The sequence below is a fragment of the Impatiens glandulifera genome, chromosome 2 (assembly GCF_907164915.1).
Source record: "Impatiens glandulifera chromosome 2, dImpGla2.1, whole genome shotgun sequence".
Classification (NCBI taxonomy): Eukaryota; Viridiplantae; Streptophyta; class Magnoliopsida; order Ericales; family Balsaminaceae; genus Impatiens; species Impatiens glandulifera.
Genome location: NC_061863.1, coordinates 2,267,787 through 2,295,194, shown reverse-complemented (window position 1 = coordinate 2,295,194; position 27,408 = coordinate 2,267,787). Strand labels below are relative to the sequence as shown.

The window sequence follows — 27,408 nt, the reverse complement described above, 5'->3', positions numbered from 1 at the left end:
CTTAGCTGTGTTGCAGGGACACATTTATATAGTCAGGGCTCAGGGCCCTCCTACTAATGATAGGGCCCGATATGTGTGGAACAATCCCCTCCACCTTGCCACCATCAAGGATTGACCACACTTAACTTTGGAGGTGACAAAAAGTGGGGAGAGCATTCTCCCACCTTTGTGTGAAACATAAGAATCAGGATTATTTGCAATTGTTGTTAAATACATGATTTAATGATCTTGAGTTTATAAATGTTATGGATAGCTGGAAACAACATTTTGCATCAAGCAGCGAGGTTCAAGAAAATTCAGGTATATATCCTATTTAGAAACACTTTTTTAAGTCTAGATATGGCACTGAAAAAACGTTATAAAATTTTATATAGATCTATATCTTGAAACAAAATTTAATTTGACATTAGTTTATAATTATTTTTGATATTTTCTCTTCCCAAAATTCAAATCCCTAGCTAGTGAAGTTTGAATAACAAAGTCAATAAAAAGATGGAAAATATCATGTCAAGATTAAAAACATATATTAAAGGTAAAAATGAAATATGTATAAACAATTATACAAAATCTAAAAATGTGTTTCTTTCTAAACACGACTATGAAACCACCGGGTTCATTTGGAAATGATATTTTAGACTTTTTCATCTTTCTATAAAGAGTAAAGAGGTACTTAGGTATTGAAATTTGTATGACTTTCAACATTATTTAATGACCAAATGGAAGAAGAAGGAGGCATATAAAGAAATAGTGACAAATAATAGACTTTCCTATTTTCATAATTTGTCAACAAAATAAATCAAGAGTTCTTAGTTGCATGACCTGACTTGGTAACTAATCACTTAAAGATAACATCCCATTCTTGCTTGCTGACTACAAAAGACTACAAAATAATCTAACCAAAAAGAAACCATAAACAATAAGTCTTCAACTTGTTTATACCTTACTTAGTTTATGTTGGATCTCAATGTCTCCAACACAAGAACTGTCTTCCCACGCATATAATTTAGGTGTCGCAAGTAAACATCTGCTTCCTTCACTTGTAACTGCCTGAAAACATTGTCCAATTCTAACTTCTTGGCACCTGTAATCAACTGAGACCCATATTCCTCAATTTTTTTCTCCAACCTCGAGCCTATACAGAAAGGTTCGGCATCAGCAGCAGCATCAGCAGCAGCAGCAGCAACCTCAACAATATTCTCTACTTTCCTAGACACCTTGGCGCTAGATTCAGTTCCCCATATCTTTTTCGACAAATTGAAACACTTCTGGTCGTGATCTTTTGAGAATATTCTATCATTGCCATTGTAACTTTTCTTCAGATTTGTCAAATACTTCTTTTTCAGCCCCTTTATTTTGTCAGTAAATTGACTTTTATTAGCATCCAACTGAAGTGAATGTCTGATCACTTCGTAGAAAGAGGTCTTATCCACTATAGCAGGATCGATCCCTTCCTTTTCACCATGCTCGATCATTCCTTTGAAGATCGAGACTTCATCGTCATAGCTCCAAATCCTATGAAACCGCTGTTTTTTAGCGCCATCGTCCTTACTTTTCACGTCTTCGCATTCTACATTCTCATCAGCGTCCTGCTTCTTCTTCTTCTTCTTCTTCTTCTTCTTTGATTCAATTCCCTTATTCTTAGAAGCTCTGGGTTTCTTCCCCGCATGCAAGGCATCTCCGATTTTCTTTTTTTGAAGACGACGCAACCTTGGCTTCAGGAACTGACATGGGAATCGGGTTAGATTGTAAATCAATTTCGGACGAAGAACGTTTCCTTGCTTTGCTTCCTCCGCCTGAGCTCTACGGCGACTATGTGCAGCCATGTTTTGTTTTGCAGAAATCTTGAGATACCTAGCTAGTAGTGCTTTAAAGCTGTATCAACAATATTTTATTTCCATCTTTTCATCTTCATTTATTTTTTTATATTTATTATATTAAGTAATTGTTTAATTATTCTTTAGTATTTTTTTTATAATTTTATTTTAGTAAAATATATAAAATTTATATTTTATTTGAGTATTGGGTTACCGACGAATCGGGAATAAACAAAATAGAGATATTTGTTGGGTTTGGAGTCGTCTAGTAAAATTAAAATTGGGTATGGGAATTGGGAAGGGGTGCTTCACTATCCGAAGGGAATTGTACAATTAACGAAACCTATTCAAATCGAGAATTTATATAAGAGTGTTGTACCATTGTAAACTCGAATGGTAAGAGTTTATTTTAAAATAATATATAATAATAAAATTTTAAATTATTTTAAACTCTATAAATAAAAATCATTTAAAATATGTAATAATAATTTTAAACATATTTATAATTTATTTAATATTTTAATTAATATATAAAATATAAATAATAATTTAATTTAAATCAAATTAATATTATTTATAACTGTTTAATATATTATTAATTATAAATTATAAATTATAATTAAATCAAATATACTAACAATTATATAATCAAATTATATATTTGAAAGATTAGTCTTTATAATATTAGTGTATAAATAAATTATATTTTATTATTAATAAAAATAAAATAAAAAATCTGATAAAGAAAGGACTGCACATTAATTATAGATTAGACGGCTTCTGCAGAAGTCATCATTATTCATTATTACTATATGCTTTCAAATGTTAAAAAAAAAACTGAAAAGTTAGATATATTTTCAATCAAGAAGGAAACGTTTAAAGAGAAGTTAAGTTCCAATATTTTCAACTAAGTACATTGAAATTCCATCAATTTTTTTTTTTTTTTTTTTGTAAAGTGTTTAAATTTCCTATATTTTTAAACGATGAATATGAAATGATTTGAAAGAAATTGAAGTAATCGGTTTAAATTTCGATATTAATTTTTTAAGAAATAAGCAATAGTTCAATTTCTACGATTTTATCGAGTTAATCGAGTCAACTTGCGAGTTAACAACGATTTTACACTACTGTGAATTATTTTATAACTCGTGACTCAATTTTTTTATGTTGAATCGCAAACTCGAAGAGAGTTTAACAACATTGCAATTCACATCCCTACCCATTCTATGATAAAGTCTATAAATATAGAATGTATATGTAAAAAGTTGTAATTTGTAATTCTATTCATTGTTGTCTTAAAATATGTTTAAGGATGACATTAAAATATTATTTATAAATTAAAATAATTTATAAGTTATATCCCATGCTTGTCGGTACTTAATGTTAATGTTGGAGTTGGAGTCGAGAACCGAGAATAATAAAAGACGACTCGATCGGGATCGATTAGAGTATGTCAAACCCGAAACCCGATTTTATTAATATATATATATTTATTTATTTATTAATTATAAAATAATTTTTCAAAATTTTAATCATTATAATATATTATTTATTATATTTAATCACTTCTAATTAATCAAATAATTTATTTCTCATGACTAATCGTTTTCACATTTATTTAATAACAAAATATTATTTACCTCTCCTAATTTTTTTCATCTTCAATTCTCTCGTTTCATTCTTCATCTTTGACATTTTACCCTCTAATTTCAATATTTACTATCTCTAGTTTTTTCTTCCATTCTAATAACAACAATTTTGTTATATATTATTTGACCACTGCGACAACATAAATATATGAATAACTATATGAGTAAATAATATTTTTATTTTTTTATATCATTAGTTTTAGAGTTATATTTTTATTTTTTAACATATAAAATTTATGAATATTTAATTTGGTAATGAGGTACCCGACGAATCGGGGATAAAAATACAAATAAAGATACCCGTCGGGGATCGAGAACCCGACAAATCAGGGATGGAGATACAAATAAAGATATCCATCCGGCAGTGATCGGGTATCCGACAAATCAGCGATGAAAATACAAATGAAGATACCCATCGGGGTCGGACTCAAATAGTTAAATGAAAATCGAGTTCGGGAATAAGTACTTCACTACCTGACGGGTAATGTACATGTTGTCATCCCTAAGTGAAAGTATGAATTCGATTTCTAAAAATGATTTTGAATGAAACGAATGTGTTAATTCATTCTTCTTTGTTTTCTCTTTATTTTAAACTTAGATTTTTTATTTATTTATTTATTTTTGATAAAATTGGATCATTGCACTACTAATTTGAGAAAAAAAAAAAAAAAATTCTTAAGTCACTTTTTTTTAGTAGACATCAACGAATCAGAATCAACTTTTTTTTATAATCTATTTATCATCTAAATTTTTTATTATCATTTAAAATAATAAAAAAACACTTTTTTTAAATAAAATTTTAAATCAAGCCATCAATTTTTTTGACCAATTTTTCTAACAAATAACTTGTTTTAAATTTTGACAAAATAAGAAAAAAAAATGGTGACAAATAAACTCAATTAAAAATAAAACTAGCTAATGTGTTATATAGTAATGACATTGTATAATCAACTTCACAATCAATTTGAAGCATGAATTAAATTAGAAAGAAAAAAATTAACATTATATATAAAATAGATTGAACAAAAACAATGCTAAAAAATAAATCATTTGAAAAATGTTAGAAAAACATTTTAAATAATACCGGTCATTTTCATAAATCTTTAAATAATTATGGTACCAAACAAAATAAAAATATATCATATTAGGTCAATGATAAATGATTAAGTAAATCGGTCATTAACTTTAGGAAATTTCATATTAAATTATAGATGAGACCATATCATATTATATATATTTCAAGTGTAAATAACTTTAAATGATTAATAATTAAAATGAAAACTATAATACCATGCGAAAAATATTATCGTTTATTAATTAGATTAAACTCGTCGACTTGATTTTGACCAAAATAAAAAAATTTACGATTCTAACCTAATTTTTTCGTGTTCAGTCACTAGTAAAAAAAGGACCTTTAGCGACGGTTTTTCCCGAAGGTTTTGTAAACCTCTCCTAAATACTCCCGAGAGGAACAAATCCTTCGGGATTAAAATTGGATTCCGAGTGGGGTGTAAAACCTTCGGGTTTATTCATTTTTACCGAAAGTTCTTTGTAGAACTTTCGTTTTTAACCTTCCCAAAAAACCCAAAAAAATTCTAAGTGTTGGATGTGGGTTAATTGCGAAGGTTTTTGTCAAAACCTTCGGTTTTGAAATCCCTTGGTTTTTTAATTACGAAGGTTATTCAAAGACCCTTCGGTTTTGCATTTTTTGAAAATTTTATTTCCGAAAGTTTTACAAAGAACCTTCGGTTTTGCTCTTTAAAAAAAATTTCTAATTTTTGAAATTGGTTTTTCCGAAGGTTTTTTAATAAACCCTCGGTTTTGACTAATATCAAAACCGAAAGTTTTATGAAAACCTTCGGCCTCAACCTCTATAAATACAAACCCTAACCCTTCTCTTTTTCATTCCGCTCATCTCTCCTTTCTCTCTCTTCCGCCGCCGCCGCCGCTGCCTCCTCCAAACCGCGGGTTCTTCTCCTCTCTTCAGGTAATTTGTTTGATTTGGTTTTTTTTGTTTTGTTTATTGTAAGATTTAGATTTCTTAAGTTTATATATATATATTATAGATCTATATTTATGTTAGTTTACGTTATTTTGTTTGATTAATATATATATATATACATATATCTGAAATGCATTTAGGATATGGGTGATGATTCGACATGGAAGAGACTTCGGCGTACACCGGAGAAACTGCATCCGTGTTACCAGAATCTGATAACACAATCAGAAATTGCGGCACGTGAGGAAGAGGTAAGAAAGATGACGCTGGAAATGGAACAAATCCGACTAAGGGATGCCGAAAGAGGTCGTTTGCTCAGTGAAATCAAAGCGGACCGGGCCGAAATGTCTCAGAGATTAGAGAATCTCGAACAGGAACTTGTATTGTTGAGGAGTCGACTGAATCAACCACCCCCTCCTTCCACCCCATCTAATAATTAATTTCTAGATTTATTATGGATTTATGACAGTTATGTTTTAATATTTATGAATTATTGTTATTATGCTTGTTTGGTTTGGTTGAATATGTTTTAAATAATTATGTTTTTGTTGACTTATAATCTTTTTTTAAAAAAAAAAACCGCATCCCCAAAACCGAAGGTTTATTTGAAAACCTTCGGTTTTGACCTAACATTAAAAAAATCAGAATTTTTTCTAAGTATGGGGAAGGGTAAAAACCGAAGGTTTTCTAATAAACCTTCGGTTTTGACCTAGCATTAAAAAAATTAGAATTTTTTCTAAGTATGGGGAAGGGTAAAAACCGAAGGTTTTCTAATAAACCTTCGGTTTTGACCTAACATTAAAAAATCAGATTTTTTTCTAAGTATGAGGAAGGGTAAAAACCGAAGGTTTTCTAATAAACCTTCGGTTTTGACCTAACATTAAAAAAATTAGAATTTTTTCTAAGTATGGGAAAGGGTAAAAACCGAAGGTTTTCTAATAAACCTTCGGTTTTGACCTAACATTAAAAAAATCAGAATTTTTTCTAAGTATGGGGAAAGGTAAAAACCGAAGGTTTTCTAATAAACCTTCGGTTTTGACCTAACATTAAAAAATCAGATTTTTTTCTAAGTATGAGGAAGGGTAAAAACCGAAGGTTTTCTAATAAACCTTCGGTTTTGACCTAACATTAAAAAAATCAGAATTTTTTCTAAGTATGGGGAAGGGTAAAAACCGAAGGTTTTCTAATAAACCTTCGGTTTTGACCTTACATTAAAAAATCAGAATTTTTTCTAAGTATGGGGAAGGGTAAAAACCGAAGGTTTTCTAATAAACCTTCGGTTTTGACATAACATTAAAAAAATCAGAATTTTTTCTAAGTATGGGGAAGGGTAAAAACCAAAGGTTTTCAAATAAACCTTCGGTTTTGACCTTACATTAAAAAATCAGAATTTTTTCTAAGTATGGGGAAGGGTAAAAACCGAAGGTTTTCAAATAAACCTTCGGTTTTGACATAACATTAAAAAAATCAGAATTTTTTCTAAGTATGGGGAAGGGTAAAAACCGAAGGTTTTCAAATAAACCTTCGGTTTTAACAATTCCCAAAAAACTTCTGATCAAGGTCAAGACCGAGAGATATATTTAAAACCTTCGCAAATACACATCAAAACCGAAAGTTAATTTTATAACTTTCGGTTTTAAGACTACCTAGTTTGTTCAATTATTTTGTTTTTAACCCACTAATCTTAACTTCTAACTAATATAATCAATTTCGTGTTGTATTTTAAAATTTAATATTGTGTTTCATGTTCACATATTTATGATTGTGTTTGATTATTATAGAGAAGTCTATATGAATGTTCATGTTTGATTATCTTATGAATGTAGGTAATGTTTGAACAAATGGATTGTGAAATATTTTGAATACATCAAATGTGGTAAATTAATATTGTTATAGGTCATTAGAAGGTGAAAAACCAAAGAATTTAACCTTTTGTCAAGTGATAATTCCGAAAGTTATATAATTAACTTTCGGAAATAACCATCAAAACCGAAAGTTTTCTATAAACTTTCGGATTTTACATTTCTCAAGAACGAGGGTTTTATATAAACCCTTCGGTTTTGATGGATATTTCCGAAAGTTAATTATATAACTTTCGGAATTATCATTTCACAAAATTGTAAAATTCATTGGTTTTCTACCTTCCAATCTAGACTCCTAACTAATATAATCAAGTGTGTGTTTTTATTTTTTAAATTTTAATTGTCTTTAATGCTAAAATGTTTATGAATGTGTTTGATTATATATAGAAGTGTATATGAATGTTTATGTTTGATTATCCTATGTATTTGTGTAATGTTTGATCATATGGATTGAGAAATGTTTTAAGGATATCAAATGTGTTAAATTAATGTTGTTCAACGTTATTAGAAAGTGAGAATTCAAATAATTTAACAAGTTCTCATGTTGTAAAACCGAAAGTTAAATATATAACTTTCGGAAATATGCATAAAAAACGAAAGGTTTACCAAAGCCTCTCGTTTTTGTGTATTTAAATTTAATTCTAAAAATGTATTTAAACATTAAAAACCGAGAGTTATATTAAAACTCTCGGAATTATAACATTAAAAACCGAGAGTTATATTAAAACTCTCGGAATTTAAACATTATAAAACCGAGAGTTGTATATAAAACTCTCGGGTTCTATAAGGGTAAAACCGAGAGTTAGATATGATTGAAGTTTAGGTTAGAATTTTAGGTTAAAATTTTGATTTTGGCTAGATTGATGTTTGATTGGAGTTTGATTCGATTAGATTTATTGGTTTGAATATTTGGTTATATTAATGTTGGTTATTGTTATTAGGTTAGGATTAGGAATTTAAGCCGCCCGCTGCCCGCTCGTCGATCTACATTCGCTGCTCTTCTTCGTCGCTCTATTTGTGCAAGGTTAGTTCTTGTTGGTTTATTATATGGTTAGGTTAGTTTCATGTTTGATTTATGTTAGATTTGAAGTATGTTAGATTAGGTATTATGTTTGATTTATGTTAGATTATGTTAGATTATGTTAGATTAGATTAGGTTTGAAATGTGTATGAATGAAATAAGGTTGAATTATAATTTAAATAGGTTTTGAAATGTGTATGAATGAAATAATGTTAGAATATATGTATGTTTAGATTTAAGTTAGATTTATGTTAGGTTTTATTATTGTTTGTTTATGTGTAATTTTGGTTGGATAATGATAGATTAGTTAGAAATTATGTTAACATTATGTAAGCCTAATTAATTTAGACAAATTTAAGTAAATAATAATGCGGGTTGTTTTCCATTTTATTAGAAATATGGAAGTACCTGATAAAAGCTGGATGACCTTACGTCGAGATCATCCAGATTACGAGGAAGGTGTTGACAAATTCCTCGAGTATGCTGTTCGGAATACATCCCGACAAACTGTGAAATGTCCCTGCGTGAAATGCTTGAACACGCCATTTATGGAAATAGACGAAGTGAAGACTCACATCATCGTTTATGGAATAAATATCCATTATGAGTATTGGTATTTTCATGGAGAAAAGAGACGTACTACTCAAGTGGTTAATGAAGATGTCGATGAAGATGCCGATGACTACGATGATGATGACGACGATGATCAATCGGAGGATGCCGTGCCGGAATTCAACGATCCGATACATGAGATGAATAATACAGTTAATGAACAGGTGAACGAAGAACGTTATATGCACGAATTTATAAACGATATGTTCCCCAACGTTAATGACGTCCCGAGCAACGATGAACCAGTCGAAGATGCGCAAAGATTTTATAAATTGCTTGATGATTCCAAACGGCCATTGTATGAAGGTGCTCGAATAACGAAATCATCGGCACTACTGAAACTACTTCACATAAAAAATGTATGTCAATGGACGAATTCTTCGTTCGATATGTTGCTGCGTCTGCTTAAAGACTACATATTACCAATTGACGCTCAATTGCCAAACTCATACTACGAAAGTAAAAAATTCATTACTGATATCGGGCTTAAATATGACAAGATAGACGCATGTAAGAACAACTGTATGCTATTTTGGAAGGACGACATAAATGAAGATTCGTGCAGAGTTTGCGGTCTTTCAAGATGGAAAGTCGACCAAACAAGTGGGACAGTTCGGGAGAAGCAAAACGGGAAATTCATTCCAAAAAAGGTGTTGAGATATTTCCCTTTAATACCAAGACTGCAAAGACTATACATGTCCTCAAAGACGGCTCCAATGATGAGATGGCATAAAGAAGGAAGAGTTGATAGTGATACGTTGAGACACCCCGCTGATTCCTTAACTTGGAAGACGTTTGATGAAAATTATACAGATTTTGCTTCAGAATCTCGAAACGTAAGACTTGGTTTATCAAGCGATGGGTTTCAACCATTTGCAAATGGAAAAAAATCATACAGTGTTTGGCCGGTAATTCTCGTCCCTTATAATGTGTCACCCACGACTTGCATGGATTCTAGCAATTTCATTTTATCTATGTTAATTCCGGGTCCAAAGAGTCCGGGAGATGCAATTGACATATTTCTCCAGCCATTGATCGAAGAGTTGCATGAACTGTGGCAAACAGGAGTGAGAACGTTTGATGCACGAACCTCGCAATACTTTAACATGCGAGTTGCGTTGTTGTGGACCATTAACGACTTTCCCGCATACGCGAATTTATCAGGCTGGAGTACGAAAGGTAAATTTGCTTGTCCTTGTTGTAACAACGACACGGTATCCCTTCGATTGGTTCATGGTTCCAAACAATGTTACTTGGGTCACAGACGTTTCCTTCCACCGAAGCACAAATACAGAAGGGATAAAGAGTCGTTTGATGGTCGAACTGATTATAGAGATCCCCCTAGATTGTTAACGGGGCAAGAAAGTTATGAGCAAGCACGAGACCTAGAAGACATTATTCTCAGTGCGGATATGAGCAAGAGAACCAAGATATATCATGAAACGCGGGGAGACAATTGGAACAAACTTAGCATTTTCTTCCGTCTACCTTATTGGAAATCCCTATTATTGAGACATAATTTGGATGTGATGCATATTGAGAAAAATATCTGTGATAGCGTGTTGGGAACAATAATGAATGTGAAAGAGAAGACTAAGGATGGTCCTAAAGCTCGTAAAGACTTAGAACTCTTAGGCATAAAATCATGGTTACATCCTATAAATGATGAAGGAGTTGTTCATTATCCAGAAGCGCCTTTCACTTTGACATCCGAAAATAAAATACGTCTTTGTAACTTCTTGAAAGATCTCAAGTTGCCTGATGGGTTTTGCTCAAATATCGGGGGTTGTGTAAATTTGGAAGAGAAAAAACTTTCGGGATTAAAGAGTCACGATTGTCACATCTTGTTGGAATATCTAATTCCTTTAGCAACTCGTGGATTGCTTCCAGAGTATGTGTATGATGCGTTAGTAAATTTGTCTCGTTTCTTTCGGTTGTTGTGCTTCAAAGAGTTGATTCAAGAGGACCTGGAACAATTGTACATGGATATTACATTGACACTTTGCAAATTTGAAATGATTTTTCCGCCGTCAATCTTCGACATCATGATGCATCTCCCGGTTCACTTGTCATTTGAGGCTTTGCTTGGAGGACCTGTTCAGTATCGATGGATGTATCCCTTTGAACATTACATGGGTACAATGAAAAGATATTTGCGGAATAATAACCACCCCGAAGCCTCTATAAGCGAGAGCTATCTTGTTAACGAAAGTATTAGCTTATGTGCCAGGTATATGGAGGAACAAGATCAAGAAAATGCACAACCTGAAATCTCGGGGATTTCAATATTTGCATCATTGGAAGACCTATCCAACGGAAAAGTATACAACTTGGATTATATAGATCGAGTGACAGCTCATTCTTACATTTTGAAAAATTGTCCCGAAGCAGAACCTTTTTACATGTAAGTTTCAAAGTTGCTGTTACTAATTAGCATTAAAGAGTGTTACTAATTAGCATTCAATCTATTTGCAGAGATTATAACAACGAGTCAAGTGGAGAAACGTTTGCCGCATATTTCAAACATCGAGTGAGTAAATTACAAACCATATATCCTAACTCTTCTTATTCATATTAACAACTACATTTCGGATACATATATAGGTCGCCCATTTAGCAGAAATTAACGACATATCAAGAGACCTCAAGATCTTAGGAGAAGGTCCAAGTATGTACTCGTCTATGTATGTTTGGTGTAAAGTAAACGGATTCAAATTCTGTACAGAAAAACACGACGAAGGTTTGACAACTCAAAATAGTGGGGTGGTTGTTGAGGGATTCAACGGATCTGAAACTATGTCATACTACGGAGTTTTGACGGATATAATCGAATTACAATACTATTCTCACAAACGAGTTGTTTTATTCAAGTGTAAGTGGTTTGATACACATTCGGGGGAACTAGGAGTGAAAGTGGATAAATATGGCTTCGTAAGTGTAAATGTAAACCGAATATTGAAAACGCAAAGTCAAGACCCGTATATATTGGCGAGTCAAGCAAAACAAGTATTCTACGCCCCTGATATGTCAGCCCGACCCGGTTGGAAGATTGTGACAAAAATAAAACCGCGGTTTACAAACATATAGTTCAGATTAATTAATTAGGTAGATTTAATTATGTTTTTAACTTTATATTCATTTTTATTACTACTTTATTTCAAATATTCACTCATTTTTATTAATGGTGTGAATTAAGAATGTCTGAAGCTCCTAAAACAACTTGGAAGAGTATGAGGAAGACACCCAAGAAATTGGATAAGAGTTACCAAAACCTACTTGCCCAATCCGAGTCGTTAAAGCAACGAGGATCTTCTTCGAGAGACCAACCACCGATTCCTGTGGTCCCGATAGCTACTGCGCCTCCCCGAACATACGAGACTGAAGACGATATTGATGACTTCGTAGAGTATATAGAGAGCACATTCGCTGATAACCTGCCTAGCGATGAGGCTGAAGACGAGGGACTTGAGGAGCCTATCGAGGAGCAGGATGACGAGGAGGAGCACGGGACCACTCCCGACCCATCATCGACAGGTATTTCGTTTACAAATTAGTTAGTGTTTCAATTGATTGACATATTTAATTAAGATTTTGATAATTTTGAAGAATCTTCTGCCCGTAAGAGATGGGGGAAGAACAAGAATATTGCGCTGTCTAAGAGGCTAGCGGGGACGAGGATCCCTCTAACGTTTAGAGAGAAGGATGGGAGGCCAGGCGGTACAGATGTGGGAAGAACACGGTGGTCTAGACACGTGGGGTCGATTATCCGGGACCCCGCAGCCGTCTCACACCGTCTTCTCAAGTGGAAGGCTTTAAGTGCAGAACAATTGGATTCAATGTGGATTGCTATCAAGGTACTACTTATAACTTGATTATACATTACGTCATTAAATAATTATTTGTAATATTTGGATGTTATTTATTTCAGGATCCGTTCGAAGCGACTAATGGTGACATTGAGAATTTTCGAACGACGGGGTTGGGACACGCCAATCAGATATGGGATAGATGGCGGTCGGATTTGAACAAGAATTATATCCGCGTCCACAAGGGAGACGAGGCGGCGGTACTGGCTAATCCTCCACCGGACTACAATCGAGATGATTGGGAGTTTGTGTGTCGCAACCATTTCTTCACAGAAACATTTAAGGTACGGTTTCATAATTCAAATAAAAGTTGATATTAATTAATCTAACTTCATTTGTTATTTCAAATACAGAGACACAGTTCTACCAATATGAAGAACCGGAAGAATCTGAAATTCCCTCATCGAACGGGAAGTAGACTGTTTGCACAAATTGAAGACGAGTTGGTAAGTTCATTATTTGTAATAACTTAATATAAAAATTGTTATTAATTATATAAATAATTTATTTCAACAGGCGATTGAAATGGGACGGCCACCGTCTGTAATTGAAGTATTCAAGAGGACCCGTACACCAAAATCGACACAAGAAAACCCAACACCCGTCCCGGACGAACACGTGCAAGAGAAAATTGTAAGTGAATTGAATATGCATAGTTTTTTATTATATAAATGATATTTTATTTGAATTGTGCAGGCTGAGATGGAGGAGGTTGTTAGTAACGAACCCGGAATATCAGATTTTGAATTGACGGAGAGGGTGTTCGGACAACAAAAACACGGGGTAGTGTTCGGAATGGGATCAGGCGTCCGGCCCACACACTTTCGTGAGGATCGTCGTAGTGGAAACAGTTCACAGCGAAACAATGAGCGATTGTTAGAAGAGAATCAAATAATGAAGCTCAAGCTGGAGGAACTGGAGAAGAGAGATGAAGAAAGAAGACGGAAAATGGAAGAATTGCAATCGGAAAAGCAAGAAATTGTGGAAAGAATGGAGAGGGAGAAGTTAGAGATTACCGAAAAAATGGAGAGGGAGAAGGCAGAGATGAACGCGAGAATGGAGAGAATCGAATTATATATGAGGCAACAACCACCTCCTCCCCCCACAAGCTAAGGTTGTTTCGATTATGAACATGTTTTCATTATAGTAGTTGAATTTATAACAGATTGTTCGGAATATTTGTTTGGTTTCGAATTTTGTAATGTTCACGATCAATTAATGTGATCGTTTAATGTATGCTGCATTTCTTTTATCATTAATATATTGGTTTGGCTGAACAGGTTTTGGTTAGGTTTTGGTTGCGAGCAAAATAATCCGCACATTTTTAAAAATTTAGGGGAAAAAACCGAAAGTAATATTGAAATCTCTCGGTTTTTCTCTTTTTGGAAAAAACGAGAGATATTAGAAAACTCTCGGTTTTTAGCCAAAGAGAAAACCGAGAGTTATATGACAAACCCTCGGTTTTTATCCTAAAGAGGAAAACCGAGAGTTATTTACAAAACTTTCGGTTTTCCTCTTCGGGTAAAATCCGAGAGTTTTAATATAACTTCCGGTTTTCTTGAAAAGGAGAAAACCGAGAGTTAGTGGAAAACTCTCGGTTTTACCCGAAGAGGAAAACCGAGAGTTATTTACAAAACTTTCGGTTTTAACCGAAGAGGAAAACCGAAAGTTTTGTATATAACTCTCGGTTTTCCTCTTCGGGTAAAACCGAAAGTTCTTTGCAAAACCCTCGGTTTTTCCACACAGAGAAAAACCGAAAGTTATTTGTAAAAAGAAGAAAACCGAAAGGTCTATATAAAACCCTCGGTTTTTCCACAAAAGAGAAAAACCGAAAGGTCTTTATAAAACCCTCGGTTTTTCCAAAAAGAGAAAAACCGAAAGTTCTTGTAAAACCCTCGGTTTTTCCATAAAGAGAAAAATCCGAAAGTTTTCATATAACTCTCGGTTTTTCTCTTTATGGAAGTCCCGAGAGTGTCAATACCGAGGGATGGCGAGGGTTACTAAAACCTTCGGTAAGGTGTCTTCACCGAAAGTTATAGGGTCAAAACCGAGAGTTTTAACTCTCGGTTTTGACCCTTTTTTCACCAGTGAGTTCGGATCGTGTTTTGTGTTGGGTAAAAAATATCGACCTTATATTACACATAGTACATGAGTCAACATTCATTACATATAATAACTAACTTAAGTGAAGAAAAAAAATTATTTAAGAAATGAAAATTTATATATTTTATTTCTAATAAACACACTAAATTAATTTGTATAAAAGATGATCAATTTAACATGCCCATTATTTCTTAAAACAAATCCACAATATTTTCCGTTACCAATTTTAAACTTTAAAAATTTACATCACATCTCCTTTAATTTATGATGAACTAAAGAATCCTTACCAAACAATATTAAATATTCTTTGTTTGAAAAAAGGCTAGATGTATTTTGATTAAAATAGCCTGTCAAGTGGAGCCTAATTGCCCTTGTTATTGAATTTGGTACCAGATTCCAACAAACACAATTGCTGTCTTTTTATATTATCCTTTTTTAAATTGAATAATTCTTTGAATAATGTACCCTAAAATAAGATTTCTCCTCATCAAGAGGATTACATTAATAAAATCAAACTCATCTCCAAGCTAGTCCCTATTTATTTACACATTTCCATTTCCATGATGCACTACAAAAAAAAGAGCTTACAAATGGAGTCCAAACTCCAAGAAGCAGCCATAAAAGGAGAAGTGGATCTATTGCTCGAGATACTAGATCCACAACACGACCCATTGGCACTCGACCGAATCCAACTAGGCGGCTTAAACCATACTCCCCTCCACATTGCCGCCTTTCATGGACACACTCCTTTCGTAACAAAAATTCTCGAACTCTCACCGGGCTTGGCCCTCGTTCTTGACCACCGTAGATGGTCCCCACTCCGCATGGCCGTGTCCAAAGGCCATGTGGAAATAGTCAAGGCTTTGGTAGATAAAAAGCCTGAAATGTGTAGTGTGGTGGATGAGGAAGGGAACAATCCCCTACATCTTGCCGCTATCATGGGACGGAAGGAAGTGCTAGACGAGCTTATGAAGGTTAGGTGGGACTCGGCTCTTGAGGTGACGACAAATAGGGAGAGCATCCTCCATCTCTGTGTGAAGCACGATAAGGAGGATTGCTTGAAGTTGTTGTTGGAGAAGTTTAGTGATGATCCCGAATTTATTAATGTTGTGGATCGAGCGGAAAACAACATTTTGCATAGAGCGGTGAAGTTCAAACAATTTCAGGTATGTATAATGATGAATGATCTTGTTTGAAGTAGAATTATTTTAAATAATTGGAATATATAAATGATCTTGTTTGAAAAAGAAAATTGATTATTTAGGTTAATATTTAAAAAATATTATTATTCATTGATGATTTCATAAAGTGTTATTTGAAAACTACCAAATAACAAGCTCAATACAAAATTTTGAAAAACTACATATAAGATTTATAGCCCCCACTATCTACTCTTAATATAAAAATAAACATACTTTATTTTATTTTACATGTTATCTTTTTGCAAATAAGTGAGGGATCATGATTGTGTGGAATCATATTGACATTTTTTAGAGACTATATAATGATTGAAACAAAAAAAATCATTAGAATGGAGGTATCATTAACAATTAAAAACCACTTTATTTCATATTTTTAAATGATGTTTGCAGATCATTGAATGCATTCTAGGTCAAAACATAAAGGTAGATATAAATGCTACAAATGCAATGGGTCTAACTCCTTTGGACATACTATCGCGACAAAACCATGTGATGAATGAGGGGGACCTCAAAATTAAAAACGCTTTAACACAAGTCGGAGCCAAGAGAAACAAAATGTATGGAAAGGTTAATTGGCTCCCAAAGAGGCGCGACTCCTTGATGGTTGTGGCATCACTTATCGCAACTATGACATTTGCAGCCGGGCTAAATCCACCTGGTGGTGTTTGGAAAGATACACAAAATGGTCATCGAGTGGGAGAAGCCATTGTCGCTTACAATTATAAGGACTCGTATAAATGGTATTTACGATTCAACACTATAGCCTTCGTTTCATCACTAAGCATAATCTTGATCCTGATAAGTGGACTTCCTCTCAGACAACGTAAGTTCATGTGGGCACTACAAGTTATAATGTGGATGACAATCACGATGGTGGCATTCAGTTATTCGTACGCACTTGTTGCAGTGACGCCTAAAAAAGATAGATTATCGCTTAAGCGAACTTTAATATGTGCCATCACGGCTTGGTGCATTGTGATGGCCCTAGTTTTACTTGGCAATGCCATAAGGTTATTTATGAAGTGGATGAAAGGAAAAGGTAAATATTATTGGGATAAAATACATATAAATAGATCAGTCCCATAAGATCATACATGTGTGAAATTAGGTCAATAAATAAATATGATAAGTTGATGGGATGATACTTTTGTTATTGCAAATCTCTTTATTTACCAAAATGTTTAATTACACCTTAACTTAATGGTAATTTATGGTGGATGTCATTATATCTTTTTAAATTCAAAATAACCTTTTTTATTAAAGACAATTTTTATTTATACTTACGTTTTAACTAAGTTTTCAGTCATCATAGTTGATAAGTATGTATTAACGTACAATCATAAATATATAGTAATTCTACTATCTCATTAGTCATTACTCAAGAGCTAAAAGATTAAAAATAAATTAACAATTACAAATAGTTAAAGATAATTATAAAAAAAATTAAACCAATTAAAGTAATTGATAAACTAATGAAGAAGACATAATGAAAGTAATGTTAAATAATAGGTCAATTATAAATCCTAATAAAATAATAATACCCAACAAATTGACAACATTTCTCCAAATAATATTATGAAGTCAATGATTAAAGTCCTTAAGTTTAATGGAATATAATAGTTTAATTAGGTAATAGAACATATCTATAAATCATACATATTTGTGTTTTTTTTTGTTAAGGATAATTAAACCTTTCATTAGTTTATATTTTTTTATTTAAATCATACAATTATAATAAAAATCCAACAAAAAATATAATTTGAAGTCCTAAATTCCAAAACCAAGCTAAATTTTTTTTTTAAAAAAAGGTCAAAGTATACAATCAATTAAAAGAAATTTAAGTAAATTAACACAAATTTTATCCTCTAAATGGGACATTTCGGTCATCAGGTTAGACAACTATCATTTGATATATAATAATTTATTTGTGATCTTAATCTATTAAAAATACTTTTGTCATTTGTTTCGTCGCGAGTGCGCGATTATGACATTGCGAATACGGGTGCACAGACCAAATAAATGAATCCGTCCAATTATTCCTTTTCTAGAATGATTTAAAAGAAAAGAAATATAATTTCCAAGATTTTTTCTTCTTAAGAACCCGTCGGCTCGATATAATTGAGTCTTTGTGCAACTCCTCGATTGGTTACCTAATAAAATTAAAATGATCGTAATGGTGTTAAACTTATAATATATATTTTTTTAGATTATCAATATAACGATAATATGAAATGGATAGACATGTAGTGAACAAAATATAACGATGAGAATAAAAATAATCTAGAACTCAAATATAAATATGTGTGAAAATTAACAATAATATAATTATTTTAATTAAATATTTAAAATATTAAAGAGTAGAAAGAGAAAATACATAGGTTGAAATAATTATTATGAGAATGATTATTTAGAAATAATTTAACATGCTTTTACACGTGTTATTTAAGATTTTTATTCCAAAACCCAATCTATCACATTTAATATATTTTTTATTATTCAAAACATTATATTTATTAAACAAAAAAAATTAAATTATCTTTTATTTAAATGTTTTATAATTTTATTAAAAAAGATATGAATGAAAATATTTACAAAATATAGGCTATTTTGATAATTCATACTTAAAAACCAATTTTTTCAAATCACATCAAACTGATTTTAATTAAAAAAACATTTTTTCCCTAAAAAATCATTTTTTCCAAAAAAAACAATATCAAATGAACTAATAAAACATTTAAAATACTTTAGTAGAATGAGAAAAATATATAGGTTAGAGTAATTATATAACAATGATTATTTAGAATAATTCTTACATGTTCATCTAGATACAACCTGAAGTTAATTTTGTTTGATTGTTTTGTTTTTCATATGCATTTAAAATTGAATGTTTCTTTGAATGAGTATGCATTTATGTGTACTAAAATACTATATATATATACATCAAGAGGATTGAAATAATCAAAGTCATCTTCTAGCATCTCCTTAATATATATATATATATATTTTCATTGTCATGGCACATCAACTACGAGAGAAATAGAGGGAATAGAATGGAAGCAATAGAAGAGGCGGCCATAAGAGGAGACGTTGCGCAATTGCACCACATACTAACGCTAGACCGATGGGCACTCGAGCGAATCCAACTAGGCGGCTTAGTCCATACTCCCCTCCACATGGCCGCCTTTCGAGGCCACAGTCCCTTTGTCAATCTGATCCTTCAACAATGCCCGGGCTTGGCTCTTGTCCTTGACCATCGTAAATGGTCCCCGCTCCACTTAGCTGTGTTGCGGGGACACATTGATATAGTTAGGGCTCTACTATTGGTTGAACCCGATATGTGTGGGGTGATGGATAGGGATGGGAACAATCCCCTTCACCTTGCGGCCATCAAGGGTTGGAGGGAAGGGTTGGCCGAACTGATTCAGGTTCGACGACACGTAGCTTTGGAGGTGACAAAAAGTGGAGAGAGCATTCTCCACCTTTGCGTGAAACATAACAAACAGGATTGTCTGCAATTGTTGTTAAATACATTTAATGATCATGAGTTTATTAATGTTATGGATAAGGCTGGAAACAACATTTTGCATCAAGCAGTGAGATTCAAGAAAATCCAGGTATATATCCTATTTAGAAACACGTTTTTAGGTTTAGATATTGCATGATAAACACTCCTTGATGAGATAACATCTCTAAATAAAACTTAATTAGACATTAAATTATAAATGATATTTTCTATTCCAAAATTAAAATCGATATCCAAACTATGAAGTTTGAATACCAAGCCAACAAGATGGAAAAAATCATGTAATGGTGAAAAACATATACTAAAGATAAAAATGAAAATATATACAATTTTACAAAACTTAAAAATGTTTATTTTTTTGTTTTTTTTGGTAAACACGACTTTGTAACCCTCTTTTGGAAATGATATTTTAGAGTTTTTCATCCTTTTAAAGAGTGTAGTTATTTAAATTTGGATTGTTAAGACTACAATTCCGTACATAACACATAAGATTTTAAGTTATTAATCTATAACGAGAAATACATCTATGTTAATTTTTATATGACTTTCTATATTATTTAAAGACCAAATGGAGGACATAAAAAAAAAATAGTCACAAATAGACTTTCTAGAATATTAACATTAATGATCTATTTTCATAATTTGTCAATAAAATAAATTAAGTGTTCTTAGTTTTATGAACTGACCTGGCAACTAATTCTTTTTAAAAAAATAGAAGATAAATCAACATTTCTATAATTTGAATGGGTCTAGGAATATATTATATGATTACTATCAATATATAGAACTATTTCATCAATGATTATACAAATAACAATCACTTAGTTCTATCAATATGTTATGGTGTTTGTAGATCATTAGATGCATTATTAACCAAAACACGAAAGTCAATATAAATGCTACAAATGCAATGGGACTCACCCCTTTGGACATATTATCGCAACAAAACCATCACATGATTGCTGAAGATCTCGAAATTAGGGACACTTTAATGCAAGTCGGAGCGAAGAGAAAAAACATCTTAGGAAATATTGATTGGCTCTCAAAGAGGCGCGACTCCTTGATGGTTGTGGCATCACTGATCGCAACTATGGCATTTGCAGCCGGGATAAATCCACCTGGTGGTGTTTGGCAAGATACAGAAAAAGACCACCATCGAGCAGGAGAAGCCATCGTCGCTTATAACTATAAGGACTCGTATAAATGGTATCTGCGATTCAACACTATAGCCTCTGTTTCATCACTAAGCATAATCTTGATCCTAATAAGCGGTCTCCCTCTCAAGAATCGTAAGTTTATGTGGGCACTACAAATTATAATGTGGTTGACAATCACAGCGGTGGCAATCTGTTATTCGTACGCCCTTGTCGCGGTGACGCCAACAAATGATAGGGAGTCGTTGACAAAGACGTTAATATGGGCCATCGCTAGTTGGTGCTTTATGATGGCACTAGTTTTACTTGGAAATGGCATAAGGTTAGTTATGAAGTGGGTCAAAGGAAAAAGTATGGATTATTTGGAGAGGCATAGACACACAAATCAAAGAAGATTGGGTGAAACTAGGTCAATAAATATGGTTTAAGGTATTTGTTTATCATGTGGGGTTACATATATTGTTTATGATGTATGGGCAAAAAAACCATTCAAGATCATTTTCGAAGGTAGGAGGTGACGTTAAGGATGTATGGAGGAGTATTACGGTTTATTGCAACTCACTTACTCGTACTTGAAGGCGAATTTCGAAGAACGGGCAAAATTGATCTTTATGTCGAAATTGGAGCATGAATTACAATGAAATTACGCAGTTTAGTATGTTGCTATAGCTAGTTTATAAACTAAGGGATGTTGTTTGAGTTATTTTTTTGTATAAGTTGTCTGTGATGTTCACTTGTTTTTGTTAGTCCGTATTTGAAAATTAGAGAAATGCTTGTTTTTGCTCTAATTCATAAATTCATGTAGTTTTTGCTCTAAATTGTTTTTTTTTAAAAAAAAAAATGATTTAAAGGAGATTAAATTTAATCTTCCGTAATCAAATGATACAAGCTCTTTTGTTCCAAATTAAATAAATAATTTTCAAATGGTGACAAATTGAGCTTCTTCATTTGGATTTTAAATAAATAAATATGGTTTAATTTGATTTCTCTTTTGTTTTTTTCATATATAAAAATAAGTTAGATTGAGTTTTTATTTATATCTAATGCATTTTGCGTCCATTTCTTATTTAATTTTTCTAAAAAAAATTGCTGTACACAAATAGGTCTATTTGAAAAAAAAATATTTTAATAATATAAATAATAAATATTCAAATTACTTTTATTTTATATTTTTTCAAGAAAATAATAGACCCGTTTGAAAACACCTAAAATTAAAGTAGGGTTGAATTTAAATATTATTATTTTTTTTTAATATTTACATAATCAAATTATATTTGAGAATATTATCATTATTTAAAATATTAAATAATAATAATAATAATAATATTTTTCTGAAACCCAGTCAATTTCATACATTAATATAAAAGTTTTGGAAATAAATTGAATAAAATACAAAATTGAAGAGCATAAAAAGTTGAGGGGTCACCACTTTGATATATTAAGTTTAAGTCTTCGTCGTCTTCTTCTTCTTCTTCTCCAATGATAAAATAAAAGGTCTAAGTTTTGAGATCTCAGAATTATCAACATAGAGAAATCAAATAAAATCAATGGATCCAATTCTAGAAAACGCATCAACAAAAGGAAACATATCATTACTCCACCAAACCCTAGCACAAGATCCATTATCCCTCGATAAATTCCAAATCGGCGATTTAATCAAAACTCCTCTCCACATCGCCGCCTTCCACGGCCATCTCCCCTTCATCGAAGAAACTCTCCGTCTTCGCCCAAATCTCTCTCTAATCCTCGATCGCCGGCGACGATCTGCTCTCCACGTGGCGGCGTATGAGGGGCGGAGCGATGTAGTTAGGGTTTTGATACAGTCGTCGCCGGAGATGTGCGGCGTTTTGGATGATCAAGGGAGGAATCCGTTTCATTTGGCGGTGGTTATGGGTCGGGAGAAGGTTTTGAGTGAGATGTTGTTGGTGTTGGTTGGGAACGCGGCGGTTCGGGATAGAACAGGTTCGGGAGAGGGTATTGTTGGAATTTGTGTTAAATATGATAGGTTTGAATGTTTGAAATTGTTGTTGGAGAAGATTAAGGATGTTGAGTTTGTTAATGTTAAGGATGCTACTGATGATGGAAATAATGTGTTTCATCAAGCTGTCAAGTATAAAAGAATTCAGGTATTTTTTCTAATTTCTTACTTTGATTCTAAATTTTAAAAAAAATATATAATTTTTTAATTTTTTTTTTTTTTTAAGTTTATAACCCACTAGTTAAATACTTAAATTCTACAAATATAAAATAATTTAAATTGAATCTCTTATAAAAATATCTTTTTGAGGAGACCAAGAGTAGTAGTCTCAACCTTGGAATAAGTCAATACAAGACTACAAATTATTTATTTTATTATTTCTTTTGGTGATTTTATATATAAAATGGGTAATAGTTAATATTTGAATTTATTTATTTTTTTATATATAAATAATGTATTTGTTTATTTGTTTTGGAAATACCATATTCGAACTGGATTAGAGCAACAAACAGATTATAAATTTATTTTAAACTTTTTATTTTTTAATATTTTATTTAAATGTTGATTTAAATAAAATAATAATCTAAAATATATTTTAATTATATATATATATATATATATATATATATATAACTTTTTCATTCTAACTCTAAATATTTTCAAACAAAACAAATGTTTAGGTTAGTTCATTTGCTTAATATTTGATATAAATTATTTATATATAAGAAAAATTCATTATGTTAGTTTAAGTAAAATTTATTTTATGTTGGATTAAAGCTAAAAATGTGTAAATTAATTAAAATGGAGGTAATAATTATTTAGTTGGTGTAAATTATTTATATTATAGACAAATTTTGAAATTTTTAAAAGAGTTCAAAGCTGAGCCTATTCTTGTGAAAATGTGACATCAGTACTTATGCCTTTGTTTTATTTTATTTTATTTACGCAGATGATTAATTATCTAATTACCCAACAAATCAAGGTAGATATAAATGCTACAAATGCAATGGGGCTCACTCCATTAGACATTCTATTACAAGAAAACAATGTAAATGATTTTGAGATTAGAGACATTTTGCGTCAAGCAGGAGCAATGAAGGCAGATGAAATCCATTCCTCTATGCCCAAAAGCAAATCATATTTCAACAATGTAGCTTCCTTTTCGGGCGCAAATTCAATCGAACAAATTCGCCATGAGTCTCAAAATAGCATATTTGGAAGCACGGATTGGCTCCCAAAGAGGCGTGACTCGTTGATGATAGTAGCCTCGCTTATTGCTACTATGGCATTTTCCGCAGGGTTAACCCCACCTGGTGGTGTATGGAGTGACCATCTTTCAAGGGAAGATAATGGTGGGGGTGTCAAGTACGAAATTCCACATCGAGCGGGAGAGGCCATCATTGCTTACAACTACCCTCTCTTGTACAAATTCTATATACGTACCAACACCATAGCCTACGTGTCGTCACTCAGCATAATCCTAATCATGATAAGTGGTTTGCCTCTTAGACATCGAAGGTACATGTGGGCATTGCAAGTTGTGATGTGGGTGACAATAACCGCAATGGGATTCACTTATGCTTTTGTCCTTTCGGCATTGACACCAAAAAAGAATGTGGCTTCGTTGAAACGAACATTGGTGGTGGCTGTTCTTGTTTGGTGCATAGTGATGGCATTGGTTTTCATCGGCAATGCCTTGAGATTAGCTTGGAAATGGGTCAAGAGGGAAAACATAGACGGAGTTAACATAAACCAAGTTCGAAGCCCCATAATTGAAATGACATAAGAACACTAAGTATTGGCTTGTTTGTTGATGGACTTTAAATTTATATTCATTTTGAATATGTTTTGTATAATTAATTTATCTTTTTTATAACGATATATATCTATAATTTGTTGGAAGAATGTTTATATATGGATATTTACATTACCTAATAGTGTTGTTTTCTCCTTCAATGATTCATCTTCTCCAAGAGTACATGTTTAGGTTAATAGTATTACAATGTTCTTATACTTTAACTTACAATGAACTTCAACCAGATCCAAAATTTCCCAGGTCCTTTAAGGTTTAATGTTTAATTCTAATCTCAACCAAAGTCAAAAAAATAACTAGGATGAAGAATTATTTATTGTTAAGAGATGAAATGGCTTGCATAATATAGCCCATGATTAGAGTCAAACTTTGGGGTTTAACTTTAGAGTGATGCAAAATAAAAAGGAAATATATAATGTTACCTTCCACTAGTTATCTGAAAAAAAATAAATTGTTATTATTTTTTATTTCAAAAATATTTGTGATTATATTGAAAAGTATAATATTTTATATTAAAGTTGTTTGATCTTGGTTTTTGGATTTTATAATATTGTTTGATAAGATTTTAACTTTGGGTTTTTAATTAAGTTAATTACTCAAATGTATATTTGTATTTAAAATTTTAATTTTAAATAAAGTATGAATATTTTAGTTTATGAAAACAAGTAATTTGATAGTTATTAAAATAATAATTTAATAAAAGGAAAAAATAATATATATATATATATATTGTTGTTGGAATATAAATTTTGATAAAATAATGTTATGAAATATAATTTAATTATGTATATATTAATAAATTTAATAATAATTGTACAAATCAAACTTTGTTTTACTCCAATTAATGTGTATTATGATTTGAGATTCAAGCTTAAACCACTTACACTCAAGTAATGGCATTGAGTTGAATGGAGAGTTCATTTATCATCTCTATTCAATATTTTTTACTACTAATTTCCGGTTTGATTCGGTTTTGAAGAATTATTTTTAGACATTATTTATAATTTATTTTAAAAAATATATAATTTTTTATATATAATATATTAAAATTTTCAAAAATAAACTTAAAGTACTTATAAAATATTAAAATAAATATCAATAATATTATAAATTTAATTATATTTATTAGAGATTTGAGTGACACAAATATTATTCTAAATTTCTAACCAAGTCACACAAATAAATGTTAAAAATCACCGAACCTATAATAAAGATAGTTAAATAATTACACTATATGTTTTCATTATTATTATTATTAACTAATTTTATATGGGTAGATTTGTTGTTTTACATAAATAAAAATTACATAGCCATATCAAAAAAAGAAACAAGAAGCATAACTTAACACTCTAGGTTATTGCCATAACCTACCTTAAGAAGATCACAATATCTCTTATAGAATCCAATCCTGCTCTCTTGAGCCGCCGCCGCCCCTCCCTTTCCACACTCGGTCCCACCATTAATGATCTTCGTAGTCCCACCGTATCCGGCCACCATTCCATCCGCCGTATTCGCCGCCGTCATGACGTCATGGCACGACCGATTAGACGAAACCGGCGTCATCCAGAACCACAGCGCCGTCTTGAAAGATACGATCGCGTCCGTCGCAACCAAATCTGGGTTTTTCAGGAGATCGATCCCAATAGCTTGACCAGCCAACCCATAGTTGAAATTGCTGCCAAATTCCAGATAGATCTTAAGACACAGCGAATGATAGGTTATTAGAAGAACAAACTTACTAAGTAATTTGAATCGGGCCGCGCCCAAAATATTTCTTCCCCGGAGCCCATGGCCATTTCGAAGCTGATTCATCACAGTAGGCAAGAGTTTCGCTCTGTTCTTGAATATAGCAGTATCCCCAAGCATATGGACCATCCGGCGCTGAAATCCACCCACCGGTAGTTTCATGCGAAGTTTGGGCTAGGAAGGCGGCGATTTCTCTCTTCCTTGTGTTGATGTCTCCGGTGGAGGCGAAATCGTTAAACGATTTGACGGCGGCAATGAAAGAGTCGTAAGTGTAGAACCCTTTCCCGGGGCAGTTGTCGTCGTTCCTGTGTTTCAACATTTGGTCGAAGAGGTTTCTCGAGATTAGTGTGGTGATGTTCATATCGCCCTCGCTGGAAGATTGGGGGGGCTCGCCGGCGGAGGTGCATTGGATCTGACAGCCGGTGGCGCAGTAAGCAAATGTTTGGCCGCAGATTTTGAATTGAGTGCAGCATCCAGTGCCTGCTGATTGAGCAATAGATCCTATGATCGATGATGAGAGAGTAGAAAATATAGCTAATGCCCAAAAGTTCTTCATTAGAATGATGATGATGTTGATGATGATCGATTTCCAAAACAGAGAAAATTGCCCATATTTCATTATCATGCTTCGTGGAAGTTTATCTTCCACTTATTTCATTTTCAGTCTTCTTTGGGTGTGAAGTATAGTCAAACTTTCTGATAATGACCTAACTTACATAATTTTACTCTTAAAAAATTATAAAATAATCAAAATATTAAAATTGTAACATACAATTTTTTTTTAAATGACATTCCCACCTTGCATTGTCTGTATAAGTTTGCAGATATCTCATATATTATTTTCTTATCAATTCAATTTTAAAACTTTGAAAAGGAATTTAACTATTTTAGTTGCGATTTTTTAGTCGAGAGTGCTGAACAACTTCTAGAATGAAACTATCTGTTTTACCAATTAAGTTAAATTTAACATAGATTTCAAAAACACTTTAACATAAAGAAAGTTCAACTTATCAGTTGTCGAGTTGTGACATATTTATCTTCTCATGTCATTTTTTTTGTAATG

At 32.1% G+C, this 27,408-nt stretch overlaps 3 protein-coding genes across 3 annotated transcripts; 1 reads left to right on the top strand and 2 right to left on the bottom strand.

Moving 5' to 3' along the window:
- Positions 1-944: 944 nt before the first annotated feature.
- LOC124923733 (probable transcription factor At4g01260) lies at positions 945-1,823 on the bottom strand. The gene has a single exon (XM_047463696.1). It carries the CDS (start codon positions 1,821-1,823, stop codon positions 945-947), a length of 879 nt encoding a protein of 292 aa, XP_047319652.1.
- Positions 1,824-15,519: 13,696 nt separating this feature from the next.
- On the top strand, positions 15,520-24,742 carry LOC124923729. The gene is made up of 5 exons (XM_047463693.1): positions 15,520-16,095; positions 16,522-17,208; positions 20,508-21,230; positions 22,338-22,934; positions 23,736-24,742. The coding sequence occupies exons 1-5, from the start codon at positions 15,520-15,522 to the stop codon at positions 24,570-24,572; spliced, it is 3,420 nt and encodes a 1,139-aa protein (XP_047319649.1). The 3' UTR covers positions 24,573-24,742.
- A 1,087-nt stretch (positions 24,743-25,829) lies between these two features.
- LOC124926372 (basic endochitinase-like) lies at positions 25,830-26,981 on the bottom strand. Its single transcript, XM_047466581.1, has 2 exons — positions 26,339-26,981; positions 25,830-26,274 (listed from the first exon to the last, which is right to left on the bottom strand). Exons 1-2 carry the CDS (start codon positions 26,968-26,970, stop codon positions 25,941-25,943), a joined length of 966 nt encoding a protein of 321 aa, XP_047322537.1. The 5' UTR covers positions 26,971-26,981; the 3' UTR covers positions 25,830-25,940.
- Positions 26,982-27,408: the final 427 nt, after the last annotated feature.

What these genes read in the sequence shown, in the direction of transcription:
- LOC124923733 (XM_047463696.1), bottom strand. Translation starts at nt 1,823, where the DNA reads ATGGCTGCACATAGTCGCCGTAGAGCTCAGGCGGAGGAAGCAAAGCAA.
- LOC124923729 (XM_047463693.1), top strand. Translation starts at nt 15,520, where the DNA reads ATGGAGTCCAAACTCCAAGAAGCAGCCATAAAAGGAGAAGTGGATCTA. An exon ending in AAACTAGGTCAATAAATATG is followed by an intron (nt 21,231 to 22,337) that starts GTTTAAGGTATT and finishes TTATCAACATAG; the next exon opens with AGAAATCAAATAAAATCAAT. An exon ending in TCAAGTATAAAAGAATTCAG is followed by an intron (nt 22,935 to 23,735) that starts GTATTTTTTCTA and finishes TTATTTACGCAG; the next exon opens with ATGATTAATTATCTAATTAC.
- LOC124926372 (XM_047466581.1), bottom strand. Translation starts at nt 26,970, where the DNA reads ATGATAATGAAATATGGGCAATTTTCTCTGTTTTGGAAATCGATCATC. An exon ending in GGCCCGATTCAAATTACTTA is followed by an intron (nt 26,275 to 26,338) that starts GTAAGTTTGTTC and finishes GGAATTTGGCAG; the next exon opens with CAATTTCAACTATGGGTTGG.